This window comes from Oncorhynchus kisutch, linkage group LG18 (genome assembly GCF_002021735.2).
Source record: "Oncorhynchus kisutch isolate 150728-3 linkage group LG18, Okis_V2, whole genome shotgun sequence".
NCBI classification, from domain to species: Eukaryota; Metazoa; Chordata; class Actinopteri; order Salmoniformes; family Salmonidae; genus Oncorhynchus; species Oncorhynchus kisutch.
Genome location: NC_034191.2, coordinates 61,270,162 through 61,293,876, shown reverse-complemented (window position 1 = coordinate 61,293,876; position 23,715 = coordinate 61,270,162). Strand labels below are relative to the sequence as shown.

Sequence of the window (23,715 nt, the reverse complement as noted above, 5' to 3'; positions counted from 1 at the left end):
ACGACTGAACATCTACCCTGCGACAATTACGACAGTCTCTGCGGTGCTGACGGGATAACGGGAAAAAGTCCTACCTTGGACTGCTCAAGGAGTTTTAGCGACTCAACAGCTTCAGAAGTCTGAACGTGATAAATAAACAACCAGACGTGACTCATATGTTTGTATCTCTACGGACGTTTGCTTCTTGGATGTACATTTAGTGTTCTACGAATTTCCAAGGTCCCTTCTCGTGAAAATAACTCATTAATTTCAATACTTTCAGTGTCTCCGGTATGTTGTCAATTACCTTGGTGGATGCAGCAAATGCAATACTGCGCATGCGCAACCCTGGACAGTCTTTTTGCTGTAATGTCATGGAAGTGAAGGCTAGTTTACAGCACTGTTGCTATCGTCCCATCCCCCATCAACTCTAACTCTTTCTCCTAGTAAAAGGTGTCCTACAGTGGCAAGACAAAATATATGTGAACCCTTTGCAATTACCTGGTTTTCTGCATAAATTGGTCATACAATTTGATCTTATCTTCATCTAACACAACCATAGACAAACACACTGTGCTTAAACTAATAACACACAAGTTATTGTATTTTTCTTGTCTCTGTTAGATACATCATTCAAACTTTCACAGTATAGGTTGGACAAAGTATGTGAACCCCTAGGCTAACGACTTCTCCAAAAGCTAATTGGAGTCAGGAGTCAGCTAACCCTGAGTCCAATCAATGAGACAGTTAGAGCTGCCCTGCACTATAAAAAACTATTCACAAGAAGCATTGCCTGATGTGACCCATGCCTTGAACAAAATAGATCTCAAAAGACCTAAGATTAAGAATTGTCTAAAGCTGAAAAGGATTTCTTAAGTATCTCTAAAAGCTTTAATGTTCATCAGGGCATGGTAAGACAAATTGTCTATAAATGGAGAATGTTCAGCACTGTTGCTACTCTCCCTAGGTGTGGCCGTCCCGCAAAGATGACTGCAAGAGCACAGCGCAGAATGCTCAACAAGGTTAAGAAGAATCCTAGAGTGTCAGCTAAAGACTTACAGAAATCTCTGGAACATGCTAACATCTCTGTTGACGATTCTACGATACGTAAAAAAAAAAAAGAGAATTATGTTCATGGGAGGACTCTACGGAAGAAGCCACTGCTGTCCATAAAAAACATTACTGCACGTCTGAGGTTCGCAAAATAGCACCCGGATATACTGTGGACAGATGAAACTTAAGTTGAGTTGCTTGGAAGGAACACACAACACTATGTGTATTGAAAAAACCTCCTCCCCACTGTAAAGTATGGTGGAGCATCATGGTTTAGGGCTACTTTGCTGCCTCAGGGCCTGGACAGCTTGCTATCATCAATGGAAAAATTCATTCCCATGTTTATCAAGACATTTTGCAGGAGAATGTAAGGCTATCTGTCCACCAATTGAAGCTCAACAGAAGTTGGGTGATGCAACAGTACAATGACAAAAAAACACAGAAGAAAATCAACAACAGAATGGCTTGAACAGAAGAAAATATGCCTTCTGGAGATGCCCAGTCAGAGTCCTGACCTTCTGGAGTGGTCCAGTCAGTCCTGACCTTCTGGAGTGGTCCAGTCAGAGTCCTGACCTTCTGGAGTGGCCCAGTCAGAGTCCTGACCTTCTGGAGTGGTCCAGTCAGTCCTGACCTTCTGGAGTGGTCCAGTCAGAGTCCTGACCTTCTGGAGTGGCCCAGTCAGAGTCCTGACCTTCTGGAGATGCCCAGTCAGAGTCCTGACCTTCTGGAGTGGTCCAGTCAGTCCTGACCTTCTGGAGTGGTACAGTCAGAGTCCTGACCTTCTGGAGTGGCCCAGTCAGAGTCCTGACCTCAACCCGATTGACATGCTGTGGCATGAGCTCAAGAGAGCGGTTCACACCAGACATCCCAAGAATATTGCTGAACTGATATAGTTTTGTATAGAAGTATGTTTCAAAATCCCTCCTGACTGTTGTGCAGGTCTGATCAACAACTACAGAAAATGTTTGGTTAAGTTATCACTGCAAAAAGGAGGTTATTAAACCCACAGGTTCACATACTTTTACCGCTCTGCACTGTGAATGTTTACACGGTGTGTTCAGTAAAGACCTGAAAACATATAATTGTTTGTGTGTTGTTAATATAAGCAGACTGTGTTTGTCTATTGTTGTGACTAATTTATGCAGAAATGGATAATTTATGCAGAAATCTGTCATTTCAAAGGGTTCACATACTTTTTCTTGCCACTGTATTCAGGAATATAGGTTACTCACTAGGCATGGTGTCCGTTTGCTAGTCAGATACTAGAGTGACATAAACTTCCAGGTAGCCTACATTTAGAGTGGCTAACATTTAAACATATGCTATAAAAATCGGGGAGTCTCTGCACCTTAGACGGTCGCTGTCAACTGTCATGTGGTTCTGAATTAACATTAATGGTGCTGAATTACCGCAAGTGTCTTGTTTTCTAAATGTAGGCATATTTAACAGATTTGGATCATTCTTATCTTCTGACCGTGGGCCCAATTCTATAGATATTTGAAAAATGAAAAAAGTAATCAGAGGATGTGAAATGGGTCTGAAGATAGTTGAAAAGAGGAATATTTTGTTAATTAATTATGATTGTCCTCTCCTCCCTAAGGAGAGAACAATCATTAATGGGAGTCCATTAATTACACCCACTCTGTATCAATGCCAGTAATAGATAGTCTCATTAAAGATATAGGCCATCAACTTTTTACACCATTAGTGCTGCACAATATTGCTACACTTGAACCACAGTCACATTTAGCAGCTATCTATCCAGCCAAGATCAATAGGCAGGGCCAGCTCCAGGCATAAGCAACATAAGTTATTGCTTAGGGCCCCAGGCCGTTAGGGGGCCCTAAACCCCATTTTTATATTTTGGAACTCAGTCGGGGTCTCAACTTACTGTTGAGAGTTAGAATAGTGGAATTCAGTAGGTACAAGTTTGAAATTTGGTTGTGCTTCAGCTATTATTTGTTTCTTGTTATGTTAGTCACTAACCATGTTTCCATCCACAGTTTATATGTGAGTAAAGTCATTCCGTATGAAAAAACAAAGACGACTGCTGTGATGGAATCATGAAGTTTCGGTACAATTGTATAATGCCAACAAATAATTTGTCCGTTCGACATGGCGGGATTTTTTTCTGTCCGTAGAATTCATTATGTGAGAAATTGCGGTGTAAATGACTTTATGCGCAAATATTGATATAATAACCATCATATCGAAGTAAACTTGGAGTCACACGATAATATGGTGTGTGGTCCTCCCACTACGACTCGGGAAACCATTCAGTTTATTAGGCTACAGATGAAAAAACTGATGGTAAACTTCACAGAATGGTGAAAGTGCTCGGTGATCTTGAAATGTGTATCTGCCCCATTGCAAAAACTATTTGAACTACATGGAATTTGCCATAAAATTACTGAATGTCTCTCCGCCCCATGGCATAATGTATAGAATTGCAGAAAATTAACTTTAAAACTAATTTATTCTCTCTGAATTTAAAATTAGGGGGCAACCAAATCTCATTTAGGGCCCCCAAAAGGCTAGCAATGGTCCTGTTGATAGATATTGCTAGAAGACATTTACAGTAGAAATGGATTGATTCATGTTGTCATTTGAAAGCTACTGCACACAATAAGCCTGATTAACAGACAAGTCGAAATCTACTGTATACTGTGACTGTTTTACTGCTGAGCTAATTAAAATGCTGTCAGTTCATGTTTATGAATGCATGCGTTCCAGAGTGCATGCGTTCCGGAGTGCGCCTGCGCCTTTCCCTAAAGCGCCAGACTGTAAAACAGGAGAGCACTGCTGATGTCATAGCAGCTTTCCAAGGACTTTACTCGGTGACTGCTCGTGCGGCCCAAGTGTATGCCAAGTCTTTATCAAGAGATGCAAATGATGCTACATTAGCAACGAGGATACTTTCTCAAAATCAGGTTAGGAGATTCTGTGTCTTTTTAAGAGAGTCTTGTGAGGTGCATGCCGACTGTGGTTGCAACCCGCACTCTTCATCCACGGTATACTTCGGAATGAAGCGAGGGGCAGTCGTGCGCGTATGATATTGGCACCCAGTTGTGACAGCAGTATTGGACATTTGACCATCTTACAGCAGGTTACAGCTATTATTTGATCGAGTATCGGGGGACCAATCATGTCTTCAAGAGAAAGACAAAAAGGAAATATGACGAAAGACAGCGTCAGCTTGCTGCCCTGCTTCTATTTCGTTGAGGTAGGTTGATTCTCTCTCTTTTTGGAGACTGGGCTGACTCGGAGAATAACAGGATAGTTACATTAATCATGACTATGAAAACATGAAACAAATAAATAGGTAAATCAGATGACTAATGATAATAGGCTATTGCAGTCATGGAATAAATGCCAGCAGTTCAATTTCAAATTATGTACATGATGTGTATGAATTACATATATTGATTGGTATTGATGTTTGGTTTCAATACACATGATCGAACACATGTTCTTGATGTTCTCTGGATGCAAGCACCAAACGATTCACTATGCATCAAACGATTCACTATGCACAAGATGATAAAACAGAAATATCACTCACAAGCATGCACATTTACTGTGTGCATGTGTGTTAGTGTGTGTGCATTTATACTTGTGTGTGTGTGTGTGTGTGTGTGTGTGTGTGTGTGTGTGTGTGTGTGTGTGTGTGTGTGTGTGGAAATCTGGACATCTGTGGTAGGCAGTAAGTAGCATATATGACTCTATCAGACACTGAACATTCAGGACTCAGAAGTCAGCTCAGCTCTATTTAACCGATTCATGTCTCCTATGAAGCGTGGCTGCCAAATACCATATATTACTGTAGATCTAGGATTTTTTAACACAGTCTTTCATCGCAGTTCAGCCAGTTCAGCATCCCTTCTCCACACCAATGGGACATGCACATTTCCTGTGATGTCTCTAGATATTTAAACTACACAACCTACATCACCATGTCAGTGGTAGCAAGTAACCCTTGTCCGAGCCAGAACGGCCCATAGTCCGTTTTAAGGGAGTAGTTATTTTGAGGAGTGTCCTGTATCTTAACCATGGCTTCACTTTTAAAGAACCTTGCTTATTGATTCTATTAAGATTCTGAGTTATAGTGGCCTTGTAGAGTTTGTCTTGCCTGAGGCTTGTGTCTCTAGTGGAACCAATTTGAGCACACAGTGTAGTGAAAACCCGTTTTAGATTAAACAGGGGAAAACTTTATGTTCAAAGGATGGATCAAAGACATGGAGTGTACTGTACTGCACTGTTATGCACTGTACTGCACTGTTATGCACTGTACTGCACTGTTCTGCACTGTACTGCACTGTTCTGCACTGTACTGCACTGTTATGCACTGTACTGCACTGTTCTGCACTGTACTGCACTGTTCTGCACTGTACTGCACTGTTATGCACTGTACTGCACTGTTATGTACTGTACTGCACTGTTCTGCACTGTACTGCACTGTTATGCACTGTACTGCACTGTTATGTACTGTACTGCACTGTTATGCACTGTACTGCACTGTTATGCACTGTACTGCACTGTTATGCACTGTACTGCACTGTTCTGCACTGTACTGCACTGTTCTGCATTGCACTGTTCTCTTTTGTACTGTACTGCACTGTACTGCACTGTTCTGCACTGTACTGTATTGCAATGTTCTGTTTTGTACTGCACTGTTATGTTTTGTACTGTATGTACTGTAGTACAAATCTGTCATATTTTGGAACCTGTTCTCTGACTAGAAAGCCAGTTTAGTTCTCCCCTTCGGTCTAGCAAAGGTCCAGCATCACCCCATACAGTGCAGAATGGAGCCAGTGGGGCTTATGCTGGGGAATACATAGCTCTTGAAATATAGAGCATAAGCAGAGCATTAGGCATACCTAGGCTCCATGTAGATGTTGCAATGCATACACAGAGTGAGTTGCAAATAAGTGTCATATTTGTTCATTCTCTTATTAATTTGTTCATCCGTTTGTTAATTCATCAATTCATAAGATCTTATTTTTTGTGAATGCCCCTCTCACCTTAAAGCACATGTGGAAAACCATCCCACTGCTCCTGACAGCTACCTTTACAGCACTGCTGGAGAAGGAGAAACCACATGGCTGCACCACAACACACATCTCAACTGCAGGCAATATTGACCACATCATGTCTTTGATCCACTGGCTGTTTCCAATGTCCACATGAACATACACACCATACCACTCAGTATGAAGTCAGCGATTGGATATACAGTATGAGTGCTATGCTTATTCGTTTTTTTGGAACAGAACACGTGTTTCCTATCAACTGGTTCCTATGGTTTGATTATTATTATTATAATGACAGTCTTATAGGGCTGTAATGACATGCGTATAGGGCTGTAAGACTTAAATGTGTGTGTGCAAGACACCCATGCTTGGTTTAATTACAGTCTTATAGGTATGTACGTACTGTATGTGTACAGTAAAACACTCGTCAAACCTCCATCATCCTCAGAAGGACACCTTCGCTGCCTTGTGAGATGATACCTTTAGTCAGTGCTGCAACACAGGGTTTGGAACAGTTCAGGGAACAGAACCAAAAACCGTAAAATAGCGAAATTCTTGAAGGAACAGAATCAGAAGCAGGAATGAGCGATCTATACTGTTCCGGGAACAGAACCGTTATTTTAAAAGCATGGGAACCAGTTAATAATGTTATTTTATTTTCCAGGATTTTTTTTCAGTCCTCAAAAAATGCAACAAAGCGCCTTTGAAAATCCCTCACTCAGTCACTCAGAAAATGATTCCTGTGTCAGCCTGCCAACTGAAAATATTTTTTCCAGCGTGTGTGTGCTGCGTCTCCCCCTCCAAAGCATAGGCTACTGTAGCCTACTGTAATTCTGTAATTCAGAAATTAGGGAGAGATTTTTCATTAGAGAAGAATGGGTACACTTTTTCAATGCTAGTTAAGGATACTATAGTTATCACATTGCACATTGGATTTATGAATTACAAAAAGCTAAAACGTGTTTTTAAATCTGGTGCAGTTCTGCACGTACAAGCTTTTTAGCTAGCTAGCTGTGGTCCGACGTTAAGCCAACTCTCTGAAGTTCAAAGACAAATTCCTCCATAGAAGCAACTCCTCCATAGGTATAATTCTGTGGGCCTAATTCAGTATAATGCATGTCATAACAATATACCCAGCACTTTAAGCCAAGCCTCCTCCTCCACCCTCTCTCGCTCTTTCCCCACCCACAAAATTTCAGTCGCATCTCGCTCCCTACACTTGTCTGTCCATCACGCATGTAAACAACTATAGCTTGCCCGGTCTAGAGCTGCTCTAGCCGCACTGATTGGTGAAGTAAATTAATGTCAAGCTAAATGTACAAAAAAATGAATTGATTTCAGAGGTTTAAAAGGAACAGAAAGGAACGATATAAATCAGTACTCTTTTTGGTTCGAACCGGTTCAGAACTATATTTTTCAGGTCGGAACAGTGGAACAATAAAATAAATGGTTCTGTTCAGAACGAAAACATTTTGGTTCCAACCCCTGCTGTTACATGCTATAAATAGCCCACACCGACCAACCAGTCCACTTTCCATTTCTAGCCATCCATTATTTAACTTCATCTGTCACTTCCCTGCCTTTCATTTCTGTAATCACTGGATCTGAGTTAAAGCAGAGTGAGATTAGAGGTACAGTCTTGTCTGGCAGTGGCAAGATAGGGGACAGAAATAGGACTGTTTGTGTTACCAGCATATTCATGTTCATTAGACTGCAGGTACCTGGAGTTTATAAATTGTAAATGTTGCAGTCTATTATGTATGTTTTTAGAAAGACTAATGTACATGAATACATCCCATGTGAGAGTTTTCAAGGGTACTCCTTTAGGCCTTACTACTAAAGGTGTACTACGTTGCTGGTTTAGATTAGGGAGAGGCTCCTAATTCAAGACCAGATCTTTTAGTGCTGAGGATCTGAGTCTGCAAATTCTCACAGTATCTCACAGGAATTTGGGACTTCAGTCATTTTTCTCATGCTAAAACTAGATTAGCCACATAGTGAAATGCAAACAGGTGATATTTGCAAGGTCATTAAGCAAAAAACAAACAACCAAAACATCAATAGCCACTACAATGTAAAAACATGATTTTGTCATGAGTTCAGTAGCATTAGCTTGATTTTGAGCATCCACGACTAACTGGTATCGTCATTAAAGCTCGCTAGCATGTCAGCAACGCTAGATAGCATATGCTTCTACACCAGGGACCCCCTTCCAGGCAAACCGGCAAACCGGCAACACAAAGTATGTTAGCAAAATAATTATGATTCACATCTTGTCTCATCATCAGGTGAATGATAATGGCAAGGTGAAGTAATCAACATTTTAAAATGAAAATATTTGTGAGATCGTTTTTCATTATTTTGACCTCCCCAGATTATAATTGGAAGAGGAAGTGTAGGCCTAAACGCTACATGATAGTCAGCTAGATCTAGTAAAATGGGAACCGATGCAAACCTGGGAACCAATGCAAAGATTCTGGCTAATGTAGCTAGCTAGATGATTAGCTAGATGATAACGCTTGTGAAATTGTAAATTGGTACGTTTATATTACACACTTTTCTTATAACTTACTTACAGTTGATGTCGGAAGGGTACATACACCTTAGACAAATACATGTAAACTCAATTCCTGACATTTAATCCTAGTAAAAATTCCCTGTCTTAGGTCAGTTAGGATCACCACTTGATTTGAAAAATGTAAAATGTCAGAATAATAGTAGAGAGAATTATTTATTTAAGCTTTTATTTATTTCATCACATTCCCAGTGGGTCAGAAGTTTACATACACTCAATTAGTATTTGGTAGCATTGCCTTTAAATTGTTTAACTTGGGTCAAACGTTTTGGGTACCCTTCCACAAGCTTCCCACAATAAGTTGGGTGAATTTTGGCCCATTCCTCCTGACAGAGCTGGTGTAACTGAGTCAGGTTTGTAGGCCTCCTTGCTTTCACACGCTTTTTCAGTTCTGCCTAAAAATGTACTATAGGATTGAGGTCAGGGCTTTGTGATGGCCAATCCAATACCTTGACTTTGTTGTCCTTAAGCCATTTTGCCACAACTTTGTAAGTATGCTTGGGGTCATTGTCCATTTGGATGACTCATTTGCAACCAAGCTTTAACTTCCTGACTGATGTCTTAAGATGTTGCTTCAGTATATCCACATAATTTTCCTCCCTCATGAAACCATCTATTTTGTGAAGTGCACCAGTCCCTCCTGCAGCAAAGCACCCCCACAACATGATGCTGCCACCCCCGTGCTTAACGGTTGGGATTGTGTTCTTCGGCTTGCAAGCCTCCAGACCGTAGTCTGGCTTTTTTATGCTGGTTTTGGAGCAGTGGCTTCTTCCTTGCTGAGCTGCCTTTCAAGTTATGTCGATATAGGACTCGTTTTACTGTGGATATAGATACTTTTGTACCCGTTTCCTCCAGCATCTTCACACGGTCCTTTTCTGTTGTTCTGGGATTAATTTGCACTTTTTGCACCAAAGTACGTTCATCTCAAGGACACAGAACGCGTCTCCTTCCTGAGCGGTATGACGGCTGTGTGGTCCCATGGTGTTTGTACTTGCGTACTATTGTTTGTACAGATGAACGTGGCACCTTCAGGCGTTTGGAAATTGCTCCCAAGGATGAACCAGACTTGTGGAGGTTTACAATTTTTTTCTGAGGTCTTGGCTGATTTATTTTTATTTTCCCATGATGTCAAGCAAAGAGGCACTGAGTTTGAAGGTAGGCCTTGAAATACATCCACAGGTACATCTCTAATTGACTAAAATTATATCAATTAGCCTATCAGAAGCTTCTAAAGCCATGACATCATTTTCTGGAATTTTCCAAGCTGTTTAAAGGCATAGTCAACTTAGTGTATGTACATTTCTGACCTACGGGAATTGTGATACAATGAATGATAAGTGAAATAATCTGTCTGTAAACAATTGTTGTGTTCACATGCACAAAGTAAATGTCCTAACCGACTTGCCAAAAATATATTTTGTTAACAAGAAATTTGTGGAGTGATGAAAAACTAGTTCTAATGACTCCAACCTAAGTGTATGTAAACTTCCAACTTCAACTGTATGTCCTCTGTGTAAATTGCCCTATGGGCCCTGGTCAAAAGTAGTGCACATTATAGGGAATACAGTGCCTTCCCGGATGCACCTTAGTACAGTAATATCAACCTGGCAATGGATAGAGATGAATTGAAGTGAGCTTCCACCTCCTGACAGATTCTGCGTAGTTTATCTTCTAGAGAGAAAGGTGGCACAGTACCACTGACCTATATTTATCCTAGCTGAACATGGCAGTGTGTGTGTCTGTGTGTGTGTGCATGTGTGCGTGTGTGTGCATATGTGCATGAATGTGTGTTTGGCCAGGGTTGACTATGCTGAGGTCATCATACCTCCAGTTCCCTTAGTCAAACTCATGTTTTCAAATTAAAATGGTTGAAATATTTCCTTCCCTATCAATGTTTTGTAATGGGCTAACAAGCTCAGTCATTACATATCCCTAACATAAATATTTAAAGATAGCTGGTCGAGTGAAAAATGCTGGCTGGACAGATTTTGAGGTATGGAATGCACTGCAGATGTGATATACACTGCCTTCGGAAAGTATTCAGACCCCTTGACTTTTTTCCACATTTTGTTACGATACAGCCTTATTCTAAACTGGATTAAATAAAACCATTTCTTCAGCAATCTACACACAATACCCCATAAGGACAAAGTGAAAACAGGTTTTTAGAAATTTTGGCAAATGTATAAAAAACAATAAACATAAATACCTTATTTACATAAGTATTCAGACCCTTTGCTATGAGACTCAAAATAGAGCTCAGGTGCATCCTGTTTCCATTGATCATCCTTGAGATGGTCTGCAACTTGATTGGAGTCCACCTGTGGTAAATTCAATTGATTGGACATGATTTGGAAAGGCACACACCGGTTTGTATAAGGTCCTACAGTTGACCAATAAACCAAGCCATGGGGTCGAAGGAATTGTCCGTAGCGCTCTGAGACATTTATGCAGCATTGAATGTCCCCAAGAACACAGTGGCCTCCATCATTCCTAAATGGAAGAAGTTTGGAACCTCCAAGACTCTTCCTAGAGCTGGCCGCCCGGCCAAACTGAGCTATTGGGGGAGAAGGGCCTTGCTCAGGGAGGTGACCAAGAACCCGATGGTCTCGCTGATAGAGCTCTAGAGTTCCTCTGTGGAGATGGGAGAACCTTTCAAAAGGACAACCATCTCTGTACCACTCCAACAATTAGGCGTTTATGGTAGAGTTGCCAGACGGAAGCCACTTCTCAGTAAAAGTCACATGACAGCCCCCTTGGAGTTTGCTAAAAGGCACCTAAAGACTCTCCGACCATGAGAAACAAGATTATCTGATCTGATGAAACCAAGATAGAACTTTTTTGCCTGAATGCCAAACGCCATGTCTAGAGGAAACCTGGCATCATCCCTACGGTAAAGCATGGTGGTGGCAGAATCATGCTGAGGGGACGTTTTTCAGCGACATGGACTGGGAGACTAGTCAGGATCGAGGGAAACAGAGAGATCCTTGATGAAAAAGTACAGAGAGATACTTGATGAAAACTTGCTCAAGAGCACTCAGGACCTCAGACTGGGGTGAAGGTTCACCTTCCAACAGGACAACGACCCTAATCACACAGCCAAGACAACGCAGGAGTGGCTTCAGGACAAGTCTCTGAATGTCCTTGAGTGGCGTAGCCAAAGCCCGATCGAGCATCTCTGGAGAGACCTGAAAATAGCTGTGCAGCAACGTTCCCATCCAACCTGACAGAGCTTGAGAGGATCTACAGAGAAGAATGGGAGAAACTCCCCAAATACAGGTGTGCCAAGCTTGTCATACACAAGAAGAGTCGAGCCTGTAATCGCTGCCAACGGTGCTTCAGCAAAGTACCGAGTAATGGGTCTGAATATTTACGTAAAAGTGTATTTCATTTTTTTATTTGTATAATAAATTAGCAAAAATCATTATTATAGTGTACTGTGTGTAGATTGATGAGGGGGAAAAAACACAATTAAAGCAAACGTCAAGGGGTCTGAATACCTTCCAAAGGAATTGTATAAGAGGGCATCAATAGATAGATAGATAGATAGATAGATAGATAGATAGATAGATAGATAGATAGATAGATAGATAGATAGATAGATAGATAGATAGATAGATAGATAGATAGATAGATAGATAGATAGATAGATTGGAGTCACTTTAACACTGGCATCAATAAGATGTCCTTCTGTTCCTCTAGCAGTGGAGTACTCTGTCACAGCCTCCTAGCTGGCTGTTTCAGAGCTGAATGTGGAATTACTGCATCAGGATGGATTCCCAAGGCCAAACACAGACCACATGCTGTACAGCACTGCATCCCAGAGAGCTACCAATTTTACATTTAATTACACATGTATCTGGCTTCACGTGTAACTTATTTACTGGACTGTAAGTCGTACAGACTTTCAATGGTACACATTGACATGTTCAGTAAGCTACAAAACATTGGCATTTGCATGCTAAAATTACATCTGTTTTTTCAGTCATTCATGTCTCACTCTGTATATTAATTGTGTTGGATCCCCAGTGTTTACCCAACATTACACTGCAGTACTACCAACTAGGTATATCAACCTAGCCTGTTCCAAGACCATCCTGACTGCTGCGTTCTCGATAGCAAAGAATGTAAGCTTGCGAGATCAGGATGGTTTGTACGAGGCTAATATCAATATCAAAATCTCTGTGGGTACACTATTAAATCCCAATTGGATTTATCATCATCATTTATTTGGCTTTATCAGGTGACCCCCTTTTCCTAATGAGATTTTCTCCTAGTGTGTGGCAAAGCTCTTTCCTTTCTGCTTTAGGAGATGGTGTGGAAGGTAATATCCTGTAAAAAAAAAAAAAAAAGTGACTTTCCTCTTTGGGAACCCATGCTCCCTGAGCACTTAAGACATAATTACTTGGATGAAGACAAGGGACAGAACTGAACTGTGACAGGTCGATGTGAAATCAGTTCAGTGATGATTCCTATCTTAGCCTGCAAGACTACATCACATAGAAGAGCTAGCTCTTTTAATGCATGTTCTACTGGTGCCAATTTTGCTCCAGTAGTTCCTAGAACCAACTAGTGTCTGAAATCCCAGACGATTGGAACATTGTGGGAGGTAACCCATCTGTCTAATACTAGAGACTAAGAACCAACCACTAAGAGTTCATTAGAGGAACCTGTTTAATTCCCTGCTTTTGTATGTCTTTGACTCGTGGCAGCAATCAATGAGTTGTATTTCCAAATGATGTATTAGCTTTCTAATTAGGATTCGTTAACATGAATGTAGTGTTTTTTTGCACTTTCATTGTGTTGAAAGGTGGTGGACAGACCATAGTTATGATTTGAAAACTTCCCCTTCATCAGGTCACTGAAACTGAGGTATTGAATACATTGTCTCCAGTGGAGTCAGAGTAATGAGTGAATCGAACCACGCAATGATTCTGACATATCATGTTTTGTTGTTTTGTCTCTCTGTTTATCTGTTTGTTTGTTTGTTTGTTTGTTTACCCGTGGGCAGCTCCCCATCCTGGTGTCGTCGGTGGTGAGTCTGTACTTTCTGGAGCTGACAGACGTGTTCAAGCCGGTCCGCTCGGGGTACAGCTGCCACGACCGCAGCCTCAGCCTGCCCTACATAGAGTCCACTCATGAGATTATCCCCCTGCTCATGCTGCTCAGCCTGGCCTTTGCTGGACCCGCCATCACGGTCAGTAACACACACACACAAACGCAGGCAGGCACGCATGCATGTGCACAAACACACACACACAGGCATGCTCGCCCGCCAACACGCGCACACACACATGCACACATTCGCTCATGCGCACACACAGGCACACATGCCAGTGACATTATCTATGTCATCCTGACTTGTCACACTCTGCATTTTATTTGAGGGCTGCCTGTAGGCCTACTTGGTTATTCTTCCAACAGAAATAGGCAGGCCATGTTTTTAGATATGGTGTTATGTCTGAAGATCCTAGCGTAAGATTGGCCGCTTAGGAGGAAGAGAGTTTAGGTCAGTATGATAATACTAAGTTGACCCAAAGCTGGAGGTCTTTACATGCTAAGATGAAGGGTACAGTGATCTGACATTCAAATTCATTTGGTGTCACTGTTGATGCCTCTTCCCCACTAACCAAAAGACTGAGATTACCGTCTGCTAAGGGTTTTGAAGATGTTGTCCGAAGTATGACTAATGATGTGTTTGAGAAGTTTGATTTGTCGAAACAAAACTCTAACTCTCATGAAAATATTTTCTCTATCCACCAGAAAACCTTGTTTACTACCAGAATCCTCCTGTATTGATCTGAGGCACTTATAAAAAGAAAAGGCACTTATCACAAATAGCATCTTCAACTACACTATACAGCGCAATCGGATAGTATTCAGACCCCTCGACTTTTAGAAAATGTTGTTACATTTCAGCCTTATTCTAAAATGGGTTAAATCCTTTTTTCCCTCATCAATCTACACACAATACCCCATAATGACAAAGCAAAAAAAATATACTGAAATGTTACATTTACATAAGTATTCAGACCCTTTACTCAGTACTTTGTTGTCGCACCTTTGGCAGCGATTACAGCCTCGATTATTTTTATGTATGGCGCTACAAGCTTGACACACCTGTATTTGGGGAGTTTCTACCATTCCTCTCTATAGATCCTCTCAAGCTCTGTCAGGTTGGATGGGGAGTGTTGCTGCACAGCTATTTTCAGGTCTCTCCAGAGATGTTCGATCGGGTTCATGTCCGGGCTCTGGCTGGGCCACTCAAGGACATTCAGAGACTTGTCCCAATGACACTCCTGCGTTATCTTGCCTGTGTGCTTAAGGTTGTTGTCCTGTTGGAAGGTGAACCTTCTCTCCAGTCTGAGGTCCTGAGTGCTCTAGGGCAGGTTTTCATCAAGGATCGCTCTATACTTTGCTCCGTTCATCTTTCCTTCGATCCTGACTAGTCTCCCAGTCCCTGCCGCTGAAAAACATCCCCACAGCATGATGCTGCCACCACCATGCTTTGAGGTAGGGATGATGCCAGGTTTCCTCCAGATGTGACGCTTGGCATTCAGGCCAAATAGTTCAATCTTGGTTTCATCAGACCAGAGAATCTTGTTTCTCATGATCTGAGAGTCTTTAGGTGCCTTTTGGTAAACTCCAAGCAGGCTGTCATGTGCCTTTTACTGAGGAGTGGCTTCCGTCTGGCAACTCTACCATAAAGGCCTAATTGGTAGAGTGCTGCAGAGATGGTTGTCCATCTGGAAGGTTCTCCCATCCCCACAGAGGAACTCTAGAGCTCTATTAGAGAGACCATCGGGTTCTTGGTCACATCCCTGAGCAAGGCCCTTCTCCCCCAATTGCTCAGTTTGGCCGGGCGGACACCTCTAGGAAGATGGAGGCAACTGTGAATTGTGGACCGTCATTGCTGCAGACATTTTTGGTACCCTTTCACCAATCTGTGCCTCAACACAATCCTGTCTCGGAGCTCAACGGACAATTCCTTCAATCTCATGGCTTTTGCTCTGACATGCACTGTGGGTCTTTCCAACTAATGCCCAATCAATTGAACTTACCACAGGTGGACTCCAATCAATTTGTATATACATCACAAGGACGATCAATTGAAACAGGATGCACCTGAGCTGATTATCAAGTCTTATAGCAATTGGTCTGATTTCTTATGTAAATAAGGAATTTCTGTTTTTGATCAATTCTAAAAACCTTTTTTTGGTTTGTCAGTATGAGGTATTCTGTGTAGATTGCTGAGATGTTTTATTTCTTTAATCCATTTTAGAATAAGGCTGTAACAACAAATTGAGGAAAAAGTCAAGGGGTCTGAATACTTTATGAAGGCACTGTAATTACAAAACTACCTTAAAATGTGTGGATTCGGCTATTTCAGCCACACCCGTTGCTGACAGGTGTATAAAACCGAGCACACAGCCATGCAATCTCCATAGACAAAAACATTGGCAGTAGAATGTCCCATACTTACTGAAGAGCTCAGTGACTTGCAACGTGGCACCGTCATAGGATGCCACCTTTCCAAAAAGTCAGTTCGTCAAATTTCTGCCCTGCTAGAGCTGTCCCCTATTATTGTGAAGTGGTAACTTCTAGAAACAACAACAGCTTAGCCCCGAAGTGGTAGGCCACACAAGCTCACAGAATGGGACAACCGAGTGCTGAAGCGCGTAGCTCGTAAAAATCATCTGTCCTCGGTTGCAACACTCACTACTGAGTTCCAAACTACTTCTAGAAGCAATGTCAGCACAAGAACTGTGTGCTTGTCCCGTCTGGAGCTTAATGAAATTATTTTCCATGGCCAAGCAGCCACACACAAGTCTAAGATCACCATGCACAATGCCAAGCATTGGCTGGAATGATGTAAAGCTCACCCCCATTGGACTCTGGAGCACTGGAAACGTGTTCTCTGGAGTGATGAATCACGCTTCACCATCTGACAGTCCGACGGACGAATCTGGGTTTGGCAGATGCCAGGAGAACGCTACCTGCCCGAATGCATAGTGCCAACTGTAAATTTTGGTTAAGGAGGAATAATAGTCTCGGGCTGTTTTTCATGGTTCAGGCTTAGGCCTCTTCTTTTTAATTAATAAAACATTTTTTACCCATTTTTCTCCCCAATTTCGTGATATTCAATTGGTAGTTACAGTCTTGTCCCATCGCTGCAACTCCCGTACGGACTCGGGAGAGGCGAAGGTCAAGTGCCGTGCATCCTCCGAAACACGACCCGCCAAGCCGCACTGCTTCTTGACACAATGCTCGCTTAACCCGGAAGCCAGCGGCACCAATGTGTCGGAGGAAACACCGTACACCTGGCGATCGTGTCAGCGAGCATTTTGACAAGGACAACAGGAGCCGCTAGAGCGTGATGGGACAAGGACAACCCGGCCGGCCAAAACCTCCCCTAACTCGGACGATGCTTAGCCAGTTGTGCACCGCCTCATGGGTCTCCCGGTCGCGGCCGGCTGCCACACAGCCTGGGATCGAACCAGCAGTGAAGGGAATTCTTAACGCTACAGCATACAATGACGTTCTATATGATTCTGTGGTTCCAACTTTGTGGCAACAGTTTGGGGAAGGCCCTTTCCTATATCAGCATAGCAATGCCCACGTGCACAAAGCAAGGTCCGTATATAAATGGTTTGTTGAGATCAGTGTGGAAGATCTTGACTGGCCTGCACAGAGTCCCGACCTCAAACCCCTCGAACACCTTTGGGATGTATTGGAGCACCGACTGCGAGCCAGGCCTAGCCCAACATCAGTGCTAGACCTCACTAATACTCACTAATAGTCTTGTGGCTGAATGAAAGTAAGTTCTTGCAGCAATGTTCCAACATCTAGTGGAAAGCCATCCCAGAAGAGCGGAGGCTGTCACAGCAGCAAAGGAGGACCAACTCCATATTAATGCCCATGATTTTGGACTGAGATTTTTGATGAGCAGGTGTCCACATACATTTGGTAATGTGTTGTATCTGGCATCAGTGGAATTCTACTGACTTTAGTTGTCTGATGACGCATTACTTTCACAGAGATCTCCTAGCAACGCTCGGTACTGTATAGCAAGCAGATCTTGGGTTTCCAGTCCTCTGTCAGACTCTCTCTCAGGTGAATACAATGTGGCTGACTGTTCTCACAGGTGCGTACACTGTGGCTGCTACTGTCAGCCACCCCAGAGTAGTCTCTGTAGCTAGCAATTTCTTCAAGACTTATACTGACTCAGTCAATGTGTTTTTGTCACTGGCTATGGAGTTATCGCTATCTAAAGGTCCCCAGGTGAACTGTCAGTTTGAAACTACAGTTTGGGGTCCTCTTTTTTTGTTCTGTGGTTTAAGTGGGTGTTATGAATGAGTGGGTCTTGCAGTGTTTCGTTGTGTTTTCAAGCAGGCTGCTCATGCAGAAACGCATTGATTAGTTCACACCCGACTTCCTGGGAGTCCTGGAGGCATGTTGCTGTGTTTGAAAAATGACAAGAAGACTAAACTGTTCTGAAGTGTGAACCATTCTCTCTTCTTCTTTAAAACGTCCCCTCACAATGGTGTTGACTAAGGTGCTTTTCGAAGCATCTTCTCAGACTGACTGTAAGGTGTCTACCCACTCTGCCCAGAGTAGGTGAAAAGGCACTTTGGTGATGACATTTCACTTCCTTATGTTATACTTTTTTTTTTTTTTTTACCAAGACAAAAAATAATTGTTTCATGTTCTGAATCGTTCAGTGGGGTCTTTCTTTTACAGATCATAAACACATTAACATTATATCCAAAGAGTCGGATTTCTTAACCTAATACATCCAATAATAAGCACCGATGTATGTTGACAGAGCGGGGCAGCTTTCTCACCAAAACGTTTGAGTTTTTTTTACATTTTGTGGTTGTCGTCTTCCAAGTTGTGGGTCGCAAATAGCAAAATCAGCATGACACAAGTTGAATTAAATGTAAAAGGCTTTGAAAAGAAAAAGAAATTGTGGTATGCTCAGTGCTCCCTTGACATTTCACAGAGATTCGCTTGTTTTTGTGAGATGTCTTTTAAAAAAGAACAGGAACTTCACCTTAATATGAATAGCGTATACTAAAATATGAAAATACTATATGTCATGTCTCAAAATCAATATCTATCTTACCTCCATATTGTTTTATGTCCTCCGGATTTGAGAAGAAAGATGACAGGTTCAATGGTAAGCCGGTCAGGTAACATTAATTATTTTCCAGATTTTTTTCTCTGGCCTCCATTGATTTAGTCACCCTAAATTTGACCATCCCACAATGGTAAAAACTCCAATAAATTCGGAACGGATTATGATAAAGACATGAGGTTTGGACCATTGGTTTTATTAGCGGATTATCTACACAATTAACATGATTTTATTATTTTACCCATTGGTCAAAATATGCGTGTTTGACAGTGACTGCATGTCAGAGCACATACTTAACTACTGTACCCCTCACCCTTTTCTGAAAGGTAAAGATTACTCAATTTCTGCTGTCCATGTTTACTACTGGTCTGGTGCTTTCGGACATGTACATACAGCACCAAATACAATTCCAGTTCTTTGGCAGCACTGATAAAATCAGTTACATTTAGTGAGATGTACTAGCTGATAATAAATACTGATTGGGATTATTAAAAAACAAGCATCACGCCACTGAGACAGAAATATATCTCAGAGCATATGGGAGTGTACAGTATGTTTAATGTTCTGAATGCTAACACTGTAAATCCGTCTATATTCCGTCTGCAATCCACTCAGATGCAGTTCCCAAACATCAGCTAACGCTGTGAAATATTTGTACATATAGGTATAGTCCTAACCTAGCGTGCCACAATTGCAACATGTGAAAACAACAATTAACCTGTCTACTGTAAGTACGATAATGCTACAACATTCTATTAGTTCAGATCACCAAGCCATTTTCACCATCTCTATCGGAGCACTGTGTATTGGTTTGTTATAGAGCACATGTATCATTAGAAAGGAAGTACCTGCAGGTAGTGCAGGGTCCTGTGGTTTGGCCAGTTGTCATAGCTCAGTGTTCTGTTGCTCTCTCTCTCTCTCTCTCTCGCACTCACACACGCGCGGATGCACACGCCCACCTGCCCACGCGCGCGCGCGCGCGCACACACACACACACACACACACACACACACACACACACACACACACACACACACACACACACACACACACACACACACACACGCACACACACGCACACACACAGAGAGATACACTCACACTCACACTCTCAACCTGTCAGATGGGCAGAGTGTGCTGCCATGGTGATAGCTGCATGATACCTGGCCCCTCATTCACGTCACAGTGTGACAACAGACCCGACGCCAAAGGCTTAGTTAGACCATACTCCAGTACCCACAACACCCTGGGGTTTAGCCCTTACTTCTCACAACACCCTGCCTGTGCCAGGCCAGGACAGGGTGTGGATCACTGCTGACATCAAACACACAACCCCACTGAGATTTAAACTCCTCATGCATTCACACTGACAAACAGAAGAGGGGTTATTACAGACTAGTAATGACTGTATCAGAGCTGTGGGAGAGGATGTATCATTGGGATTCATGCTTTATTCAAGTTGTCATGGTGTGGGTAGTCTCTTGTGGTAGCTGGCTGGCCCACAATATTTGGTTCTCAGTTCTGAGATTATGGATCGGGTAACAGAGAAAGATTCTGATTGATTGACAGGTGTGGTGATATGTGTGTGTGTTTATTGTTTCAGCTCCTCTGAACAGAGCAGAGGGGATTGGATTGTGTTTGAAGGTCAGTGTGGAGGGGTTTATTCAGACACAGACGACAGCCTGTTGTCCTGTGGTCCTGTTTGTCAAAGTTCCAGACACAAGGGAGAGACTTACTGTACACCTAGGGGGCTGAAGATATTCATGTTCTATATTGGAAGTAGGGTTGGGGGTCATACCGTTTCTGTACCATGTCAGGGTATATGGTATTACCGAATGTCCACACAAGGGGCGCTGTTTAATTTTTTTTTAAAGGAATGTCTCTGCTGTAAACGAGAAGCTTTATCTTGACATCTACCCACTTAGCTAGCAAGTTAGCAAACCAAATGCATAGCTGGAGCTCCGAGCTGGATATAATTTATTTGACACATCTTAGATTTCTTATAGTTATACTTACCTTATCAGCAGTGGTGTAGCGCTCACCTCCTTAGCCTACGCGAGGGCTAATTATTATTATAATATATTTTTTTTACGGTATTGAAAATCATACCGTTGGTATTTCAAAATACCCCGGTAAACGGTATGTCGCTCCAAGCCTAGTTGGAAGGTATTGTGGTATCGGTCAGTCAGCTGTTTGTGGGTTATAAAATCATGATTACCACAGCTGGTTAGTGCTGAGAGTTGTACATTGGAATGGTAGGCCATAGTACTCCATACTGCAGGGAAAGTGTGCCTTGGCCTTTCCCTAACCTTTCGTCTGGGGCTATGCCAAAGACAGAGAGCTTTACTTTATCCCGAAAACAGAGCGCTGAGAGGAAAGGCAGTCATTTGAAACAGAGGTAGACAGAGTTCATGGGAAAGGTGATCTCTTAATCCTACTGTGTGTGTGTGTGTGTGTGTGTGTGTGTGTGTGTGTGTGTGTGTGTGTGTGTGTGTGTGTGTGTGTGTGTGTGTGTGTGTGTGTGTGTGTGTGTGTGTGTGTGTGTGTGTGTGTGTGTGTGTGTGCTATAAGTGTATGTGTCCACAGTGATGACCATGTCTCTGTCCACAGATAATGATCGGAGAGGGGATCCTGTACTGCTGTCTGTCCAGAAAGAGGAAGGGTGTCGGGGCAGAGGCAGACATCAATGCAGCAGGCTGTAGCTTTAACTCCTTCATCCGCAGAGCTGTCAGATTTATTGGTAAGTTTCATTTGGTTTACCTGATGAGACTGTCTCAGCCCCTTAAGTATGTATTTTTATGAATAATGAAAAAAAGACATGACAAGGCCCAAGTATAAAAATAAATCTATGCTAACTGGGTGTGTGTGCATGTGTGTGTGCATGTATGTGTGTGTGTGCATGTGTCGTGCGTGCATGTGTGTGTCTCTGCCAACCAGGTGTCCATGTGTTTGGCCTGTGTGCCACAGCTCTCATCACGGACATCCTCCAGCTAGCGACGGGCTACCATGCGCCTTACTTTCTGACTGTGTGTAAACCCAACTACACCACGCTCAACACAACCTGCGACGAGAACACCTACATCCTGCAGGATATCTGCTCCGGGTCTGAAATCGCAGCCATCAACCAGGGCAGGTTTGTCACATTCACCTTTCACCGTTGACCTCTAAAGAGCTCTCAATGTGTTTCTGCTCCACCAACCTGATGCTAAGGGGTCAGGATTATGACTAGGGTTAGGGTTGATCATCCAGGATGAGGACATGAAGCTAGGGTTAGGGTTGAGCTGGGGTGTTGACATGAAGTTTGTGTTATGGCTAAGGTTAGTGTTGACCCAGGGTGTGGACATTATGCTTAGGTTAGAGATAGGGTTGAGGCTAGAGTTAGTGTTGAACCGGGCTATAGACATTAAGCATGAGTGGGTTACTTGGTAGAGTGGCTCACTTGGTAGAGTATGGTGCTTGTAATGCCATGGTTGTGGGTTTGATCACCATGTATGTACTAACTACTTTAAGCTGCTCTCGATAAGAGCGTTGACAGATATGTTAGGGTTAGTTAAAAGTTTTTGCATTTTTCTGACGATATTATGATCCTAGAGTTAAAGTATTCAAATATCTATACTGTCAATCAAAGCACATTTTGTCTGCAAGTTGTATTGATGTGTGAGTTAATCTAATACCTCCAATTACTCAGTAGCAGCAGACTTGAGGCATTAGCACAGTTCAATGGGTTATTTTTCCGGGGATTACGCAGAGTTTGAGTTGTTCAGTTCTGTTTGGATGTATAAACACAAGGACCCAGACAAGACAAGCGGCAGCAAAGCTATTTTGGTTTCTAATTGTGGTTATCATGGCTGTAGAGTAAAGAGAACCTTTTGATGTTCTCGCTAATGAGGTTGGGAAAGGGACTCTTTTGCACATCAGCAAATAGCTTGTATGGAGTTTTCATCTGGAGTGAGTGGTGTGAGTGGTTAAGGCAAAGCACATGGTGAGATTTGAATTAAAAGTATTATTAGGATCCCCATTGGCTGACGCCGTAATGTCAGCTAATCTTCCTGGGGTCCAACACAGAACTAAAAAGACATTACAAACAATTACAATTTACATTAAGACGTTACAAACTTTTAACAAGTAGACGTTACAGACAATTAAAATACCTGACCGGTAATACATTGAACATTCAGGAGATGATTTGATTTGATTTGATTTGATTTGATGCTGTCTGGCATTAGTATCTGTGCAGTCATATGGTTGATCGCATTGGATGTTCTTTTATTGCTTTCTTGAAGGTGGATTTACTTTTTGCCTGAGAAATTGGTAAATAATTATATTCAGTGATGGCTCTGTATGTGAGCAGCTAACCGATCGCTGCAGCTGTACATAGTCCATCTGTAAATAGCCCACCCAATCTACCTACATCATCCCCATATTGTTTTAATTTACTTTCTGCACACCAGTATCTCTACTTGCACATCATCATCTGCTCATTTATCACTCCAGTGTTAATCTGCTAAATCTGCTAAATTGTAATTACTTCGGTACTATGGCCTATTTATTGCCTACCTCCTCGCGCCATTTGCACACACTGTATATAGACTTTCTTTTTTTCTATTGTGCTGGTAAGCTTGTTTATTCCATGTGTAACTCTGTGTTGTGTTTGTGTCGCACTGATTTGCTTTATCATGGCCAGGTTGCAGCTGTATATGAGAACTTGTTCTCAACTAGCTTACCTGGTTAAATAAAGGTGAAATAAAAAAAATAAAAAATGTAACTGTTTGTCCTCGGGGGTATCAGATCACCTGAACTTCCTGTCTGGTTTGGTGGTTATGTTTGTTGCTAGTATTTATTTATTTTATTTTTATTTCACCTTTCTTTAACCAGGTAGGCTAGTTGAGAACAAGTTCTCATTTGCAACTGCGACCTGGCCAAGATAAAGCATAGCAATT

The 23,715-nt window shown here is 42.2% G+C and overlaps 2 protein-coding genes across 3 annotated transcripts in view; one reads left to right on the top strand and one right to left on the bottom strand.

The window, feature by feature from the left end:
* Positions 1-304, bottom strand: part of plppr5b (phospholipid phosphatase related 5b) — a 99,199-nt gene extending 98,895 nt beyond the window's left edge. For both annotated transcript variants that reach the window (XM_020508618.2, XM_020508620.2), the window contains exon 1: positions 75-304. The gene's annotated coding sequence lies outside the window, so the exon portion shown is untranslated. The remainder of the gene's footprint in view (positions 1-74) is intronic.
* Positions 305-3,815: 3,511 nt separating this feature from the next.
* The window catches only part of plppr4b (phospholipid phosphatase related 4b), a 38,681-nt gene continuing 18,781 nt past the window's right edge, over positions 3,816-23,715 (top strand). Inside the window, exons 1-4 of the mRNA XM_031796424.1 lie at positions 3,816-4,255; positions 13,649-13,834; positions 21,386-21,515; positions 21,713-21,908. Coding sequence (XP_031652284.1) covers positions 4,178-4,255; positions 13,649-13,834; positions 21,386-21,515; positions 21,713-21,908 — 590 coding nt within the window. The 5' untranslated portion in view covers positions 3,816-4,177. The remainder of the gene's footprint in view (positions 4,256-13,648; positions 13,835-21,385; positions 21,516-21,712; positions 21,909-23,715) is intronic.